At 44.5% G+C, this 14,023-nt stretch overlaps 2 protein-coding genes across 2 annotated transcripts; both read right to left on the bottom strand.

The window, feature by feature from the left end:
- Positions 1–613: 613 nt before the first annotated feature.
- On the bottom strand, positions 614–5,289 carry bach1b (BTB and CNC homology 1, basic leucine zipper transcription factor 1 b). The gene is made up of 5 exons (XM_068744559.1): positions 5,176–5,289; positions 4,832–5,070; positions 2,882–4,267; positions 1,938–2,144; positions 614–1,822 (listed from the first exon to the last, which is right to left on the bottom strand). The coding sequence occupies exons 2-5, from the start codon at positions 5,060–5,062 to the stop codon at positions 1,481–1,483; spliced, it is 2,166 nt and encodes a 721-aa protein (XP_068600660.1). The 5' UTR covers positions 5,063–5,070; positions 5,176–5,289; the 3' UTR covers positions 614–1,480.
- Positions 5,290–6,276: 987 nt separating this feature from the next.
- map3k7cl (map3k7 C-terminal like) lies at positions 6,277–12,537 on the bottom strand. Its single transcript, XM_068744565.1, has 5 exons — positions 12,461–12,537; positions 12,096–12,206; positions 9,734–9,795; positions 8,785–8,900; positions 6,277–7,147 (listed from the first exon to the last, which is right to left on the bottom strand). Exons 2-5 carry the CDS (start codon positions 12,169–12,171, stop codon positions 6,988–6,990), a joined length of 414 nt encoding a protein of 137 aa, XP_068600666.1. The 5' UTR covers positions 12,172–12,206; positions 12,461–12,537; the 3' UTR covers positions 6,277–6,987.
- Between the last annotated feature and the right edge of the window lie 1,486 nt (positions 12,538–14,023).

Genomic DNA, 14,023 nt, shown 5'->3' with positions numbered 1-14,023 from the left:
CCTGGAAGATGTTACATCTCATTAACCTTAATGATGGCTTTCATTAACACTGCATGGTGCTAACAATCATATGAAGTGGAGGCATATGAAGACAGAAAACACTTTTTACTCTTTGTTCACAGCATTCCTTTTTCTTTCACGGTGTTCAGTTCTGTTTTGCATTTTCTTTTTTTAAATACAGAAATCAATCTGAAGATTGTAAAATAAATAGATTGTTATTGTTGTTTTGTGCGCTTTACGGGCTATCATCCCATGCATTGTACACATGCTGCCACTAGAGGGCAGTAAGCACCAGTGTTTGCTGCGCATGATCATTCATCGTCCTGCATACATTGTGGGTTACTCACAATGTCCTTATAAAATCGCTGCAGTGGCCCACCTGATCTGTGAATGTCTATTTTACAATATATTTTTATGAACTCTTTGATGATCATCATGAATGAAAATTTAAATGCAAACATCACACAGGGGAAAATCATCATTAGGAATAATTGAAAGAAAGCCATTCTGCCAATATCAACTGGAAGAAAGACGACGTAAAGAACAGAATAGCTTCATAGAAAGGAATAACAAATGTGATTCATTGAAGACAGCACTTAAGAAAAATGTGTACGGTATGATTTATTGAGACAAGGCAAGGTAATACTCGAGAGCTGTGTCACTGTGGCCAGATGACCACAATGACAGGCTTAAATACGACAGCCTAACCAGAGGGTAAACACTCTTTGTAAAGCCTGTTTGTTGAGTTGTCTGCTCTGCACGGCAGACAATGTTTGCAAGAGGTATTTGCATGTGGAGGACCTGAGAGCTGTATCAAACTGTGTCTTTGAACAATAGTAGAAAAAAATACATATTTACAGTACAGGAATGAAGTGTTGTTATCCTGATACGCATAAGACAAAAATATAGACCAATTATCTGCTGGATTTACGGTTAAATATGTGATTGTCTCTAAAATAAAGTCAGAACATGAACATAATTATGCACCCAGCTGAGTTGTGCGACGGTACCTTCAGCCTATAACTAGACAACAAGCTGCAGTTACACATTTATATGTCTGGACCCATTAGGTGGTTTATGAACGGTCATGAATGGCGTGACCGACAGCTGGAAGTGATTCCTGACGTGTCCAGCATATGTCCCCGTGTCCCCTGTCTTTTGGGTGCCTCCTCACACCATCCAAACACTTACAGTATACAGTAGGTGGATTGGAAACTCTCAACGACTCGTAGGTGTGAATCTGCATGGGAATGGTTGTTTGTCTTTCTGTGTAATGGGAAGCGTTAGAAAAAGAAGTTGTGCAGGATGAAGCCTACCTGCCACACAATCTCAATTAGACTCCATACAGGCTGGAGGGATGCACCGCTGACAGCATGTATTGTCATAGTATGATGAGATTACAAATATGTCACTGCTTTACTTGGCAGCCTGTGAATGCAGGTGAACTATGAGCTTACAGGTGAGCTGGATGTGTATTAAACTAAAGCAAATGTGGACTATTTCCTGTAACTGTGTCCCTGCTGGAGATGGATGGAGCTTCCTCAGATGCTCTATGCTCATCACGTCCCAAAACACCAGCCGGGGGCGGAGCTTGGACCTGAGTTGGCAACTGGCACTGTGAAAGGAGTGCATCTATGTGAGGAAAGAAAGAGGACAGAGGGCAGTCTGGGGCGGTGTATTTGCTCAACACCTGGAGCTGCTCCGGCTGCAGGCTGGCTTCACTGCAGACCCTCTGACACAAGGCAGAGACGCTGTGACACGTCTTCACCTTCAGTTGTCCGAGCTGGTTCTTCTCCATGACCAGTTTCTTCCTCTCTGCCTTCTGCAACACACACACACAGAGACACACACACACAAACAATATACAATCTGATGAGCACGTCTGTAAACAATAAGAAACTCCAAAAAAAAAGAAGGTCTTTATTTATTTATTTTACCAGTTTATTGATTTCACACTGCAGATTATGTATGCACTCGAGTTTCCTCTTGCGGCAACGCTGGGCTGCCAGGCGGTTTTTGCTGCGTCGTCTCATGTCGTGGACAAACGCCAGCTGTTCTCGTGTAAAGACATGTTCCTTCAGCAGCTGCTGGAAGTCATTTCTGCTCAGATCCACAATCCAGTCCACAGAGAACGGCAACTGCACCTGAGAAACACAGAAACACAGGCAAGTACAGCCTGAGCGCTGCGTCTCCAAGGAAACGCTCTTCTATATATTATACATGACATCAGAAATGGCGTGGGACCACAAATCGGTTGCATTAGAGATGTTCACGACATCAAATGGTCGCTTTTCAAATGTTAAAAATACAGATTGACAACTATGACAAATCAAAATGGAGCCTGGCAAAGTGAAAGGAATGTCTAAACGCAGGCAAAGTGCAGATAGTTACGCTTTGACCATGTTGTTAATGATCGACTCTGAAATTGAGACGTTATCTTTACAAGTAGACGTGGGTTTATGTGTGGATGGCTGCCGCCGCCAATGTGTGACAGGAAATGTTCCAGATTACTTCATCGAGATTAAAATCTAGATTAAATAAAGGGCTGCTTTGCTCTTCTGAAATGGCCGTGACTTTGCAAACTTATTGTGCTGTCAGTCGGTGAGTGTGTGTGTGGCAATGATGTGTATGTTGTTTGTAGTCATTGGTTACAAAACAAGCTGAGCTGTCAATTTCTGATGAACTGGACTCTGACCTGAATAACAAGATGCACACACCCCCACCCACACACACCTGTACCTAAATCTCGTATCTAAAACAAACATGGTGCAGTAATCTACAGTTGGGCTCACTGGCGTATATTGATGTAGATTAATGCGAGCTGAATGAGTTAGAAGCCAGAGAAATGGGGGGGCAATGGAGTCGCAGCTCAGTCGCTCACCTGCTTGGCCCTCTCTCTGGCGTAGGACTCGCTGTCGCCTTCTGTTTCCGTCTCCGACTCCCCATCCTCTCCCGAGTTGAGGGACGAAACCCCCGACTGAGATGTCCCTTCACACTCAGACAGCGCTGCTCCTTGGTCCAGCTCCTGCAGAAAGCGACAGCTGGTGCTTGCGGAGCTGAAGTCGACGTGGAAGTTGAGCCACTCTAGAGGCGCGCTTCGTGCACGTGCCCTGCCTGCTCCGGAGGAGCATCCGGCATCACGGCCCCGAGACCCCAGCTGCTTGGCCTGGTGCTCAGCCACCTCCCGTTCCGCAATGTCCCTATCTCTGAAATGATTAGCTGTCCTGCGCTCTTCCTCGATGCAGCCAGTGTCTTCATCTGCCCTTTTGCACTCAGCGTCAACATGTTCTTCTGCCTTTTGATGAATGGATACTTTTACACCAGAGTCCCTTGTTGTCTTGTCCTCTGCGGTGTCCATGTCAGTGTCAAACCTCTCATGTCCCAGTGACCCAGAGATTGTGTGGCTCGCACCAAAGCTCTTCAAGGAAGACGGGTGCAACGGTAACCCCGCTGACCCTTCACGCGGTGCTGGACTTAGCTCGGAGGGGACTGCCACGCCGGTGCTTGAGAGGTTGTCTTTATCTGGGTCCATACGTCTTTCATTTTCACTCCATTTTCTTTGCATTTCAACGGTTTCGTTCTTGACCTGATGAACCTGTCCTCCACCGACGTCAGCCTCTGTCTTCTTGCCAAGTATTTCAGTTTTCCACAGGCTGTCAGGCTCACCTTTGCCCTGTTTGGGATTTGAGGTTAAATCATCAGGGAGTTCCAGCTCCGTTTCGTGTTTGATGCAGGCCCCGCCGGAGAGGGTCGAGCAGGAGAGCTCATAGTTATGTCTGATGACCGTTGTCTCTCCGACGCGTGTTTCCTTTCCACAAGCCAGCTGCCTGCGATACTTTGGACACTGGATAAAATGATCATTTGTGCCTTCGGCTACAGGTGTAGGAGAGTCTGGGCTGTTTTGACTTTCTGTTTTGCTTTTCACTGGTTTGCTACAGAGCCAAGCCACGTCTTGCTGACACGGTGAGTCAGCAACTGGCCGCGCTGCTTTCTCGTTTAGCATTGCATCGTCAGAGACGACGCCAAGCTCTTCCTTTGATAAATATCCCTTGCAATTCTTCTTACAGCATGCGCTTCTTGGAAAAGGGGCGGAGCTCTCGCTGCTGCAGAAGAATTTAGGGAGGAGGAAATCAAAGCAGGCTTCATCTAGGTCTCTGAATCCCAGAATGGAAGCTGAGTTTCGTATTTCTACTACATTGTCTTTCCCGAAAATAAGTTTGGATGTGTAAGCGAACTTCAGCAAGGGTTCGAAGCCAGCCGCTGTCACCTGTGGAAAACGAGGGGGGGGGGGGGGGGGTAAATCACCTACATGAGTATCGTCTGTGCTGCTTCGTGTGTGACATAGAAAAATCTAGCTTCTATAATTATTGCAGTTTCTCGAGATGTAAAGTGTATACTGGAAGGTCCTCTGATATAAAGAATCTTCATTCAAGTGTGCAAAAGGGCTTGTGGAAAAATACACAAACTAGTTTCTGGCTATACAAACAAGCAGGAAATGTGCTGTCCCTTCTCCTGCTGAACCAAACACATTTTTTTTTTTTTAACTTTTGCTTTCTATTTTAATATTGCTTTCTACAGCACTGCTCATCTAAATTTGACATGCATTCTAACATAACTGCAACCAGAACTTTCAGGGTTTCAATGTCACATAATAAGAGTAATACAAATGTGTTCACATCGTAAAAGAAAAAAATGGCTGGAAAGCAACGCTTGTGAGTCATTTCTCTCACTCCAAATTTCACAAAGAGCTGTTTGAGGCGTTGTGTGTGTGTGTGTGTGTGTGTGTGTGTGTGTGTGTGTGCTCGTGCGGCGCCGTGAGGCGGCATCTCACCTCCAGCGGCAGCGTGATGACGGCTCCGTGCTGCGTGATCCTGTGCGTAAAATACTCGCTGCAGGAGGAGAGCACGGCGCGGTGGGCTCTGAAGCTCTGGCCCTCCACCACCACCGTGACGTCACACAGCGCGTCCCGGCGGCGCTGCTCATCCAGGCTGCGCAGTACATGGGAGGAATGTACTGTCGACTCAAAAGTAAACAGCGAGGACCGGGGGGCAGACGTGGCCATCGGGGAATCTACACACACACACACACACACACACACACACACATGCTCTCTTACAGTCAGCCATTTCCATACCTAGCATATGTTACACTGCCAAACCCCCCCCCCACGCCTACCTTACAAAGCTTCCTTCATATATCCAGGTTTCCTCGGGTGTGATAGAAAGGCGCTGCTGCACGGTCTTCTCAGAGGAATGCCGTCCAACGGGGCCACATTTCCCAGAAAGCCTTATCGCAACTCGGCTACAAACTAAAAACTGAGCTTGACTCAGTCATATGGCCTGTGTGTGTGTGTGTGTGCACACGAGAGGGAGGGAGCGATAGTGAGTGTGTGTGTGTCGGTGTGTTGCAACAACTGTGGGTGTAACAGATCAAACGCTGACTCATGCACTCATGCCGATATAGGGTGAGCAAGCAGTTTTCCCGTCCACACAAATCCCGCCCCTTGTATCTGTCTGGAAAGCCAACAGGCCCTTTGACCAGGAAACCCCTTCATAGCCAATCACCAAATACAACTCAGAGACTAAAGAGGAAGTCTGTAACACAAGCCCAGTGTTTAATGGAATGTCGTCTGTTGTGTGTGTCTTTGTACATTCACCACAATCTCAGCTTTCTGTGTGATCCGTTTGTTCGAACAACGTTGCTGGTTCATTTCTAGATCTCTCTGTGAGGTCAAATTCAAGTCTTTCTGTTTGTGTATGAGAGAGAGAGAGAGAGGGGGAGCATGTCTTCCTGCTAGACATAAGTCAACGACTGTGAATGAATACATATAAATTAATATTAGCTCTCATACGAGTTTTCTTTTTGTCTTTTGTTTCGGTGAAGGGGCCTTCATTAGATATGAGCCAGTTATTGAACTGTATATATGATCAGATATGTGTGACGTGCGGGATAACTGCCATAGTGGCGTCAGAAAAAGAGAAAAGGGGTGATTAAATGTGTCTGTGTGGAAAACGCACACGATCAGCCATTATCAGGAACAACACAACTACCAGGAACTGATTTCAATCTGATTTCAATGCCATATGATTTGAAAGAGGAAGAGTGATGCGTGCCAGAACCCGAATGAGCCAATCTGATGTGAGTGTTTCAAAATTCCATAATGAGCTAATGAAAAAAAAAAAATCTACTTCCTGTTTCAACGTAAGAGCATTACGGTCTGGCACAACACAACGAAAGCGCTTGGAGAAATGAAACTGTGGAAGCGATGCCGCTGTTGAAATAAGGCTTGTTTTATTAAAGGACGATGAGCAACAGTTTATCTAGCTGTGCACTTCCTCATTAAACAGGTGAGTGACACACTGCATCAAAAAGAAAAGAAGAAGAAGGATCACAACGTTGTTTCACAGAAAGTATACTTATTACTAAATGGATAATCACCCTTCTTCTTTTGCTGTTCCTCACAAAGGGCTCTAACTCCCGCAACCATCCTACAAACTCATCCAATTTCCCTTTTTTTTTTCTTTTCTAATCACAACAGGGACTTCAGATGGTAAGTGCTGGGGGGGGGTGGGAAGTGGGTGGGATACTCAAAGTACTACATTTGGACCACATCATACCAACTTTGCCTCCCTCCACAGACCTCAAGTAAAAGATCTCCACAGGACCTGAGACACAGATCACAATATCCCCCCCACACTCATGGCACGTTTAATAATAGGGACCAGAATTCTGCATGATCACAAAATAAAAACCAGTGGTCTTCTGTCGTAGCTCGGTGGAATAACTATAGCAACATCCCACCGATGATGATGATGATGATGTCTGTGGCTGAAACAAAAGCCTCAGACATGAATGAACATGTAATTAGCTGATTCACTGACTGTTGCTGTCTGGAACAAGCACTAGCTGAGTCTTTGTTTCTGCTTGGCGCCGTGACCCGGCATCAGCTGGATATTTGGAGGTCTCAAGTTCTGCGGAGGTCAGAGGTCACGAGGCGTCCTGGCGCGCTCGACTGGTCAGGCAGAGGCTCTCCAGCTGCCGAGTGCGCTCATTGTAGACGGTCACCAAGGTGCGGTTCTCCTCCTCCAGACGAGCGATCTCCACCGCCACCTCCTCATCCTCCACCAACTCTTCCAGCAGCTGACGCCTAAGTGAGGTAGAGATTATATCACTGACTTCTTTACTTGTGATCAAGAACAAGTGCATAATATTATATGTGGTGACTTAATAGCTACACTTTTCAGTAAGAAGTCATCAATTTCCAGGTCCGATTTTATGTTTGACTCCAATGATATATTATTACTTGTTATTTATTTATTTATTATTGTACACAATTTGTAATCCCAAATGACAGTGAAACTCCAGGAAGGGATCAGCCTACTTAATCTGACAGACAGTGTAAGAAACAAGCCAAAGCTGAATTTACACATTTGAGATTTAGATTGATTTCTTTTGTGTTGATTTTTAGGCCCGAGCGCCTATCCTAGTTTTCTTCTTCTTCCTTTTTTTAGAATCCAGTTGAAACGCGCTTGTGAACATGCAGGCTGTTGTTTTGCATGTTTGTGTGGCAGAGAGGCTGAAAAATGTAAAGAAGTCACTACACTACAAAAGGAAACTCGTCATCATGTGTATGAACACAAATCAATACTTGCTGATACCAATAGCTAATTTTCTTCATGTTGGGAAGCAGGACTTTTACCATTGCATGTATCCTGAAAAGAATATAAAAACATTCCCCCATGGTAATATAGATATAATATATATAAAATGTATATATATAATCTATACAATCTTCTAATTGAGTTTCAGTATCAGCAATAATTGCGCCATCTTTTTATATGAAAGCTAACCCACGTTTAAAGACACATGTCTAGTTTTATTTTAATTTACTGTGTCTCTCGCTCTCTGTGTACAAACATGCCAGTGAATGTTGGCATACGTGACGGTGTGAAAACAGAGAACCAAGAGTTTCTGCCGGCCGGATTCATCATGTGCTTATCTAAAGTAAAGGCTATGCTCATCGCATCAGAGTCTGGCGGCTGCTCCCAATTTAGGACCTGCCAAATGGCGCAGGTTGTGTGTGTGTGTGTGTGTGTGTGTGTATGTGTGATGTTGGGGTAAAGTCAAGGGCCTTGAAAATCCCCGTGCTAAGTCTGCACACAGCTGCTGAGGGCACAACGGACAAAGCCTGCTGTAAATGTGTTTTACAAGTAAACGTAGTGCAGCATGTGAATTGTAGCACACAGCAGGTCTCATTCACAAGAAGTCGTTATAATATTAATTCCACCAGAGACGCAGCTTCTGTTAAATACGAGGAGAAAGCAAACCAAATAAATCCTATGTGCAGTATTTAAACTTTTAACAACTTCAGTGTTGCTTAATGTAAAAGAAGAAAAGACTCGTCTGAAATCAAACTTGCATTTCAGCAATTCAAATGTCTTCTTGAGAAAAGAGAGTTTTAACATCTGCCATCTGGTGGACGTTTGGGCCAATAAACTGCTTTGCTGTCGAGATAAAGATTAGCTTTTATTCTCATTATGTTTCACACTTTTTACACTGCAAACACACAACAAAATTACATCTGCACCCTAGTACAAGGGCCCCTTGAAACAACCACACACACATCATGCATACATGCATAGGGGCCCCAGAGCATGGGTAGAGGGCATGGGGTGAATGCGCCGCCATGATCGGCGCACCTGGAGCAATTCTAAAGATTATAAAGACACACTGACAATATCGCCCATATTTAAAAAAAAAAAAAAAGTATTTACGGGGACTCACTTGCGGTCTTCAAGAATGGCGATTTCATGTTTGACCTGGTGGAAATCTCTCGCCATCCTGCAGTGTTCCTTGTACACCTGAGCGCTCTCTCTCAGGGACACGCAAGGAGGCACCGGCTGCAAGAGGTCAAAGGAAAGTCTGTGACGCCAAAGATGCTGCCACACAGAAAGGCCTACTGGTGGGATCTGAACCCTGAGACCTTGTGCTTCTTACACTTCTATGAAATGTATTGTCTGAATCGCGATTGGAAAATAGCAATTTGAAGTTAGAATTTTTCATGGACAGAATAAGCAGAAAGGTTTCACAATCATTGAAGCCTCCATTCTCATGTGTGCCTACAGCCACTACTCGGCTCATATGATATGTGATCCCGGCACTTGTTGGAGGATTCAGCAATGACGACACTAAAGCCAGAGTGAAAGCACATAGTAAAAGTATTCATTTACAGGGTGGATAAACTGAACCCAATCTCCTACTAATGTACAGATTAAGCTCCTTCCGTTAACCATTAAGTCACCTCGAATAAATTCGGATGGTAGTTTTGATCGTGTTTCCGGTTTGCCATATGAAGAACTTTTTTTTTTTAATGAATGGTTTTCAAAATGCCTTCTCTGATGTGACCTTCAGTTGAGAGTGTGTTCCTTTGTGAGTGTTTGTAAAAGCAGATCAGAAATGACAAAATGAAAGTGTACTGTATGTGAAAGAGGAAATATATTTTTGGTGTTGCATCCATTGGTGCAAAAATACAACTGAAATATACAGTCAAAAATATCTTATTTTATAAGGTCTTGTTTAGAATCCCAAGATAGGATTCTGTATTTTTGCTGAAAATGAAAATATGTAATGTTATCTCTGTCATATTCTCTCACGCCTCTCATCTCGTGAGCTTCTGTTCCAACAATAGGAAGTTTAGGTTTATTCTAATAAGGATTAATAATGCACTGTGTACCTGTAAGCGCTGCTCAAGGTCCGGGAAAGTCTGGGAGAGGTCCTCCACATCTTTTACCTCTACTGAAACACAAGAAATTATTCATTCACAACTGTAATTGCAAAAACAGCACTGAGAAGAATATTTGTTCAATACTGAAGAAAAAACCTGAGAAAATATCAAACGTGGTACTTTTAGACAGAGCGGCCCTTTTTATTCAAAAACATGCTGAAGAGCTTCCATTAGTTCAAGCTAACTTTATTACCGTGATTATGTATTTGGAATTGACCATGTACAACAATACGACATATCGCCCCCAATTAATTTGCCCATTTACCCAAAAACACTGGAAGATGTTTTTGTTGATGCTTATTCTTACTATGAAAATGTGATAATTAACTAAAGCTCTGAGGCGAATAGAGTGGGATAAAAAAAAAAAGAAATGATTTTCCATCTGAAATACACCGATTTAATAAAAGTATCAGAAAACTGAAGAGATCTAAGAACTGAGACCAGGAAACACATGTTTTCCACCGGTGGCTTTCAGTTTTATTTCATTCCATATAATCATCAACCTGCAGAGACATCATTTAAAGCCATGAGTTGGCACAACTGCACGAAATAGCTTTGGAAGCACACAGTTCCATTCATATATATTGAACTGTCGAAGAATTCAGGAAGAATTCATGTTCGCTAAAACAACGTTAAGACGAGCAAGCAGCAATGTATCCCTCTAATGCTAGGCTGCTAGGCTAATGTCTTCCCTCTAAAAATAAATACAGTATATATTTTTTCAGAAACATTGCTTGCAGAGTCCTTGGTGCTCAAACAAAGTGACCTCCAGGCAGTTGCTCGGTGCCTTTCTCCACCTAATAGAATGGCCCCAAATGAAACACTATGAGGACATCTTATATGGCACAGCAACATAGCAACACAGTGCTAGATTTATAAATGAGCCTTGTCCTCGTAATGTACGGCAGTAATGAGCTGCCAGAGTGAATGACAGGGGAGTAATACAGAGGGACATCTATGTGAGGACAAACGCAGCAGGCAGGAAAAGCAGACAGATGTATGGATGGAGAGATAGTCAGACAAGCAGCCTGACAGACAGACAGACACAGACAGGTTGTCTTCACCAGTGTCTGCCTCACCACGTTTGTTCCCCTGGTGCTGTGGAACACATGTGGAGAATCCTGGGATGATGCAACCTTCTAAAAGCGGGGGCATTAGAGGGCCTGGCTGCAGCCATGAGGCCAATTATGATGCGGAATAGATACGCTTCTCATGTTAGGATTGAGATAATGTGGGCTATAACCATGCATGGCATGAAGTCACAAGGGGCATGTAGGATGCGGGCCTGGACAGAGCACAGGTCTCAGCGCCTCTGCTCGGGAACAGGGACGCGCTCATGATATTTTGGAGGTTATTATACAGTCAGATTGTGAACAGCTCTGCAACTACAGCTGAAATGAAAGCAAAGCCGAATGCAATGCCACTAACTAAAACTCAAAGCTTGACCAAAGCTAACTGGCGAGAGAATTAAAACCAAACAGAATCCACACAGATTAAGGACGAAGAAAATCCATGCATTTCGGTTAGAGGCTTCAACATTCAGCGACCGTCTGCCTCGAGCGATGCAAGCGTGTCATTCCTCCTCCATTCATCCGCCTTACCTCCCAAGCGAAAGACAAGGGAGATCAGAGATGGGTGGAGTAAAACTGAGAGTGTCGACTGCTTATAAATATAGGCCAGTGTTCTAAAAGCTGAACAGTGAATCAGACAGCAGGACACTGTTAGCATTAGAGCAGAAACCTGACTCTCTCATTGCATCGCTGCAGCTGCTGTCCCATTGCCCGGCCCCACTGCAGTAAAACATCCTGACAGGCAGTACTTCTAAAGTACTTCTACTAGGTAGACTTTAGGGAAAGACAGTGTTGCATGCTTTGGTTGCAAGAAATAATACTTCTCACATATTTATTTGTGCACATGCTTGTACATTCATTCTGCAACGCGCAGCAGGGCACACGCAGTTTTACTTCAACTTAACTATGCTGTGGTCCTACAGAAATAGAGGCAACACCTGTCTCAGCTGCAGGGTAGAAAAATTGAACACACTTAAAGTGATAGTGTGTGAGGTTTATGGGGTGAGGGGGGGGGGGGCTGGTCTGTTTTGGTGGGAGGAATGTTATGCATGTGTAGCAGCACATTCTGGAAATGCAGTGAGAGCAGACGCTTCATCCTGTTGAGCGATTGAGAAACTAAAGAAGTTGTTGCAATCATTTTTGAAATACTGTGAAAACAGGTGCGTGTGTGTGTGTCTCTGTGTGTGTGTGTGTGTGTGATGTGAATACACGGTTGTGTGGGTGCGAGTGTGTTTGTTTACCTGACGACTCCTCGAGGCTGAAGGCAATTCTAACTTCAGATTTATCAGGAGACACTCTTCGGGTTGAGGTGATCATTTATTCTTTCATGAGGACACAGGAGCAAAACAGAGCTGCTGGCACAATGAAAGAACCTCTCAAATGATAAGTGGCAATCAAAGAGCGAATATGTAAACTTAAATAATTACTTTTAAATCCTCGCTAAAGCTTCACAAATGTGGTGATTTCTTGACTTTCCTGATTATTTTTTTTGTCCCTATCAAGGTTTGAAATTCTCGATGATCAGATTAAACCTTTTAAAGATGCAATTCTGGGACGTTGTGAGTTCACTTTTTTCATGAACTAAATAATGACTGAATTGACTCACGTGCACAGACGTGACGTGCGTCTCGTGTCCAACCTAACAAAGCAACCTAATCCATGATCAGGGGGCTTCAATCACAGCGAACTCAGCAGGTGTCTCTCTCAGCTGGAGTGAAAACCTCCTGCCTCTTTGACACGTGATCAAACCACACCGGTTTGCGTGTTATGAGCTCACACGCGCGCGCGCGCACAGAAAGAGAGAGAGAGCGAGAGAGCCATCCGTTTCGTCATGCTTTTAGACTTGCAGCCGGATCAAATAATTAGCGAACTGACAGATGGCTCTGAGGTCTGGACTTTGCGCGCCGCCTTCCGTCAATGGCACAGGCTTTTTATATCAGGACATTTGCCCGCTTTCACCCTGGTAAACCCTCTGTCTCACACGCAACATACCCCAATGACCTTCCATACCAGTACACGAGCACGTTTTTATTATTATTATTATTTATGGTTTGAAAGGTCGAATTTGGACATTGAAGGCCAATTGGCTGACCAAAAAAAATGTCCTGTCAGAAGAAGAGTACTACCTTTTTTTTTTTGCAGCCTAACAATGCACATATTTAGGACAGATAATCCACGTTATGACGTGTGCTCGCATATTCATGCACAGGCTATCCTTCCTCCATCGATGCACTGAGAAGCTGAAAGGGGACCGTTACCTGAATCAGCACAATTCCGAGCCAGGACAATCGATTCAACGATTCTTATGCGTGCGTCCTCAATATGACCGTTGTCTTGTCCCAGTCACAGAAAAGGTCTCTTCGGGAAGAAGCTCTGCTCGTCTTTCCGCCGTTGCGCGCACCCGCCGTGCGTAATTTCAGCAGATATGGCACAGCTTTCTCCCCAGAACCGCTACCGCCTTTCCTGGTGAGCCCCCCAACTATATGATTTTTGTATTCAAAAGTGTCCCACCACATACAGTGCGTCAGCGACACTGGTCAGTCACAGGAACCCCCCGCCGCCCCGGTTTGCGCGTGGATGGGACATTATCCACAGTCTGCAGCCGTGCACGCGGCGAGGCGCAACACATCAGGACGCAGGCAGCGGAGGAATGCCGTCCACTGTCCCCCCCTGCGGCGGCCCGGGCCCAATTAAAAGTCTCAGATGGCATGACTTGAGCGCGCAAAAATCCCCATAGCTGTACAAGCGCTGCTTTGAGTGGCACGGTCACCATGCCGCCGGGATAGTCTTTGACTTGCAATAGCTGTGCAATGAGGCAGCTGCTCAGAATGAACATCTAATACTCTATTATTGCAAGACAAAGATAGAGCATCCAGAGTGCATGGCAAGCCCCTTCACCGAAGCTCTTCACTTTCATTCATTTTATGGAATACATGGATCAAAGTGTTTCAGGAAGAATACTACTACTACTACTACTACCACTGTACTTTTGTTTCAGAAAGAATACAGGGTTTTTTTAAGAATTGGGGGGGCCTTTATTTTGTGAAGGTTGGTTTGGTGTGGGATACCTGACGGGGCAGGCCGAAAGAAAATGATGAAAGAAGGGGGAACTTTATTTTAATTTAGTTTATAAATGAATTTGTTTAGTTGGGGGATTATCCCAATTATC

This window comes from Brachionichthys hirsutus, chromosome 10, assembly GCF_040956055.1.
Source record: "Brachionichthys hirsutus isolate HB-005 chromosome 10, CSIRO-AGI_Bhir_v1, whole genome shotgun sequence".
Taxonomy (NCBI): Eukaryota; Metazoa; Chordata; class Actinopteri; order Lophiiformes; family Brachionichthyidae; genus Brachionichthys; species Brachionichthys hirsutus.
This window is presented reverse-complemented; position numbering and strand designations above follow the sequence as displayed.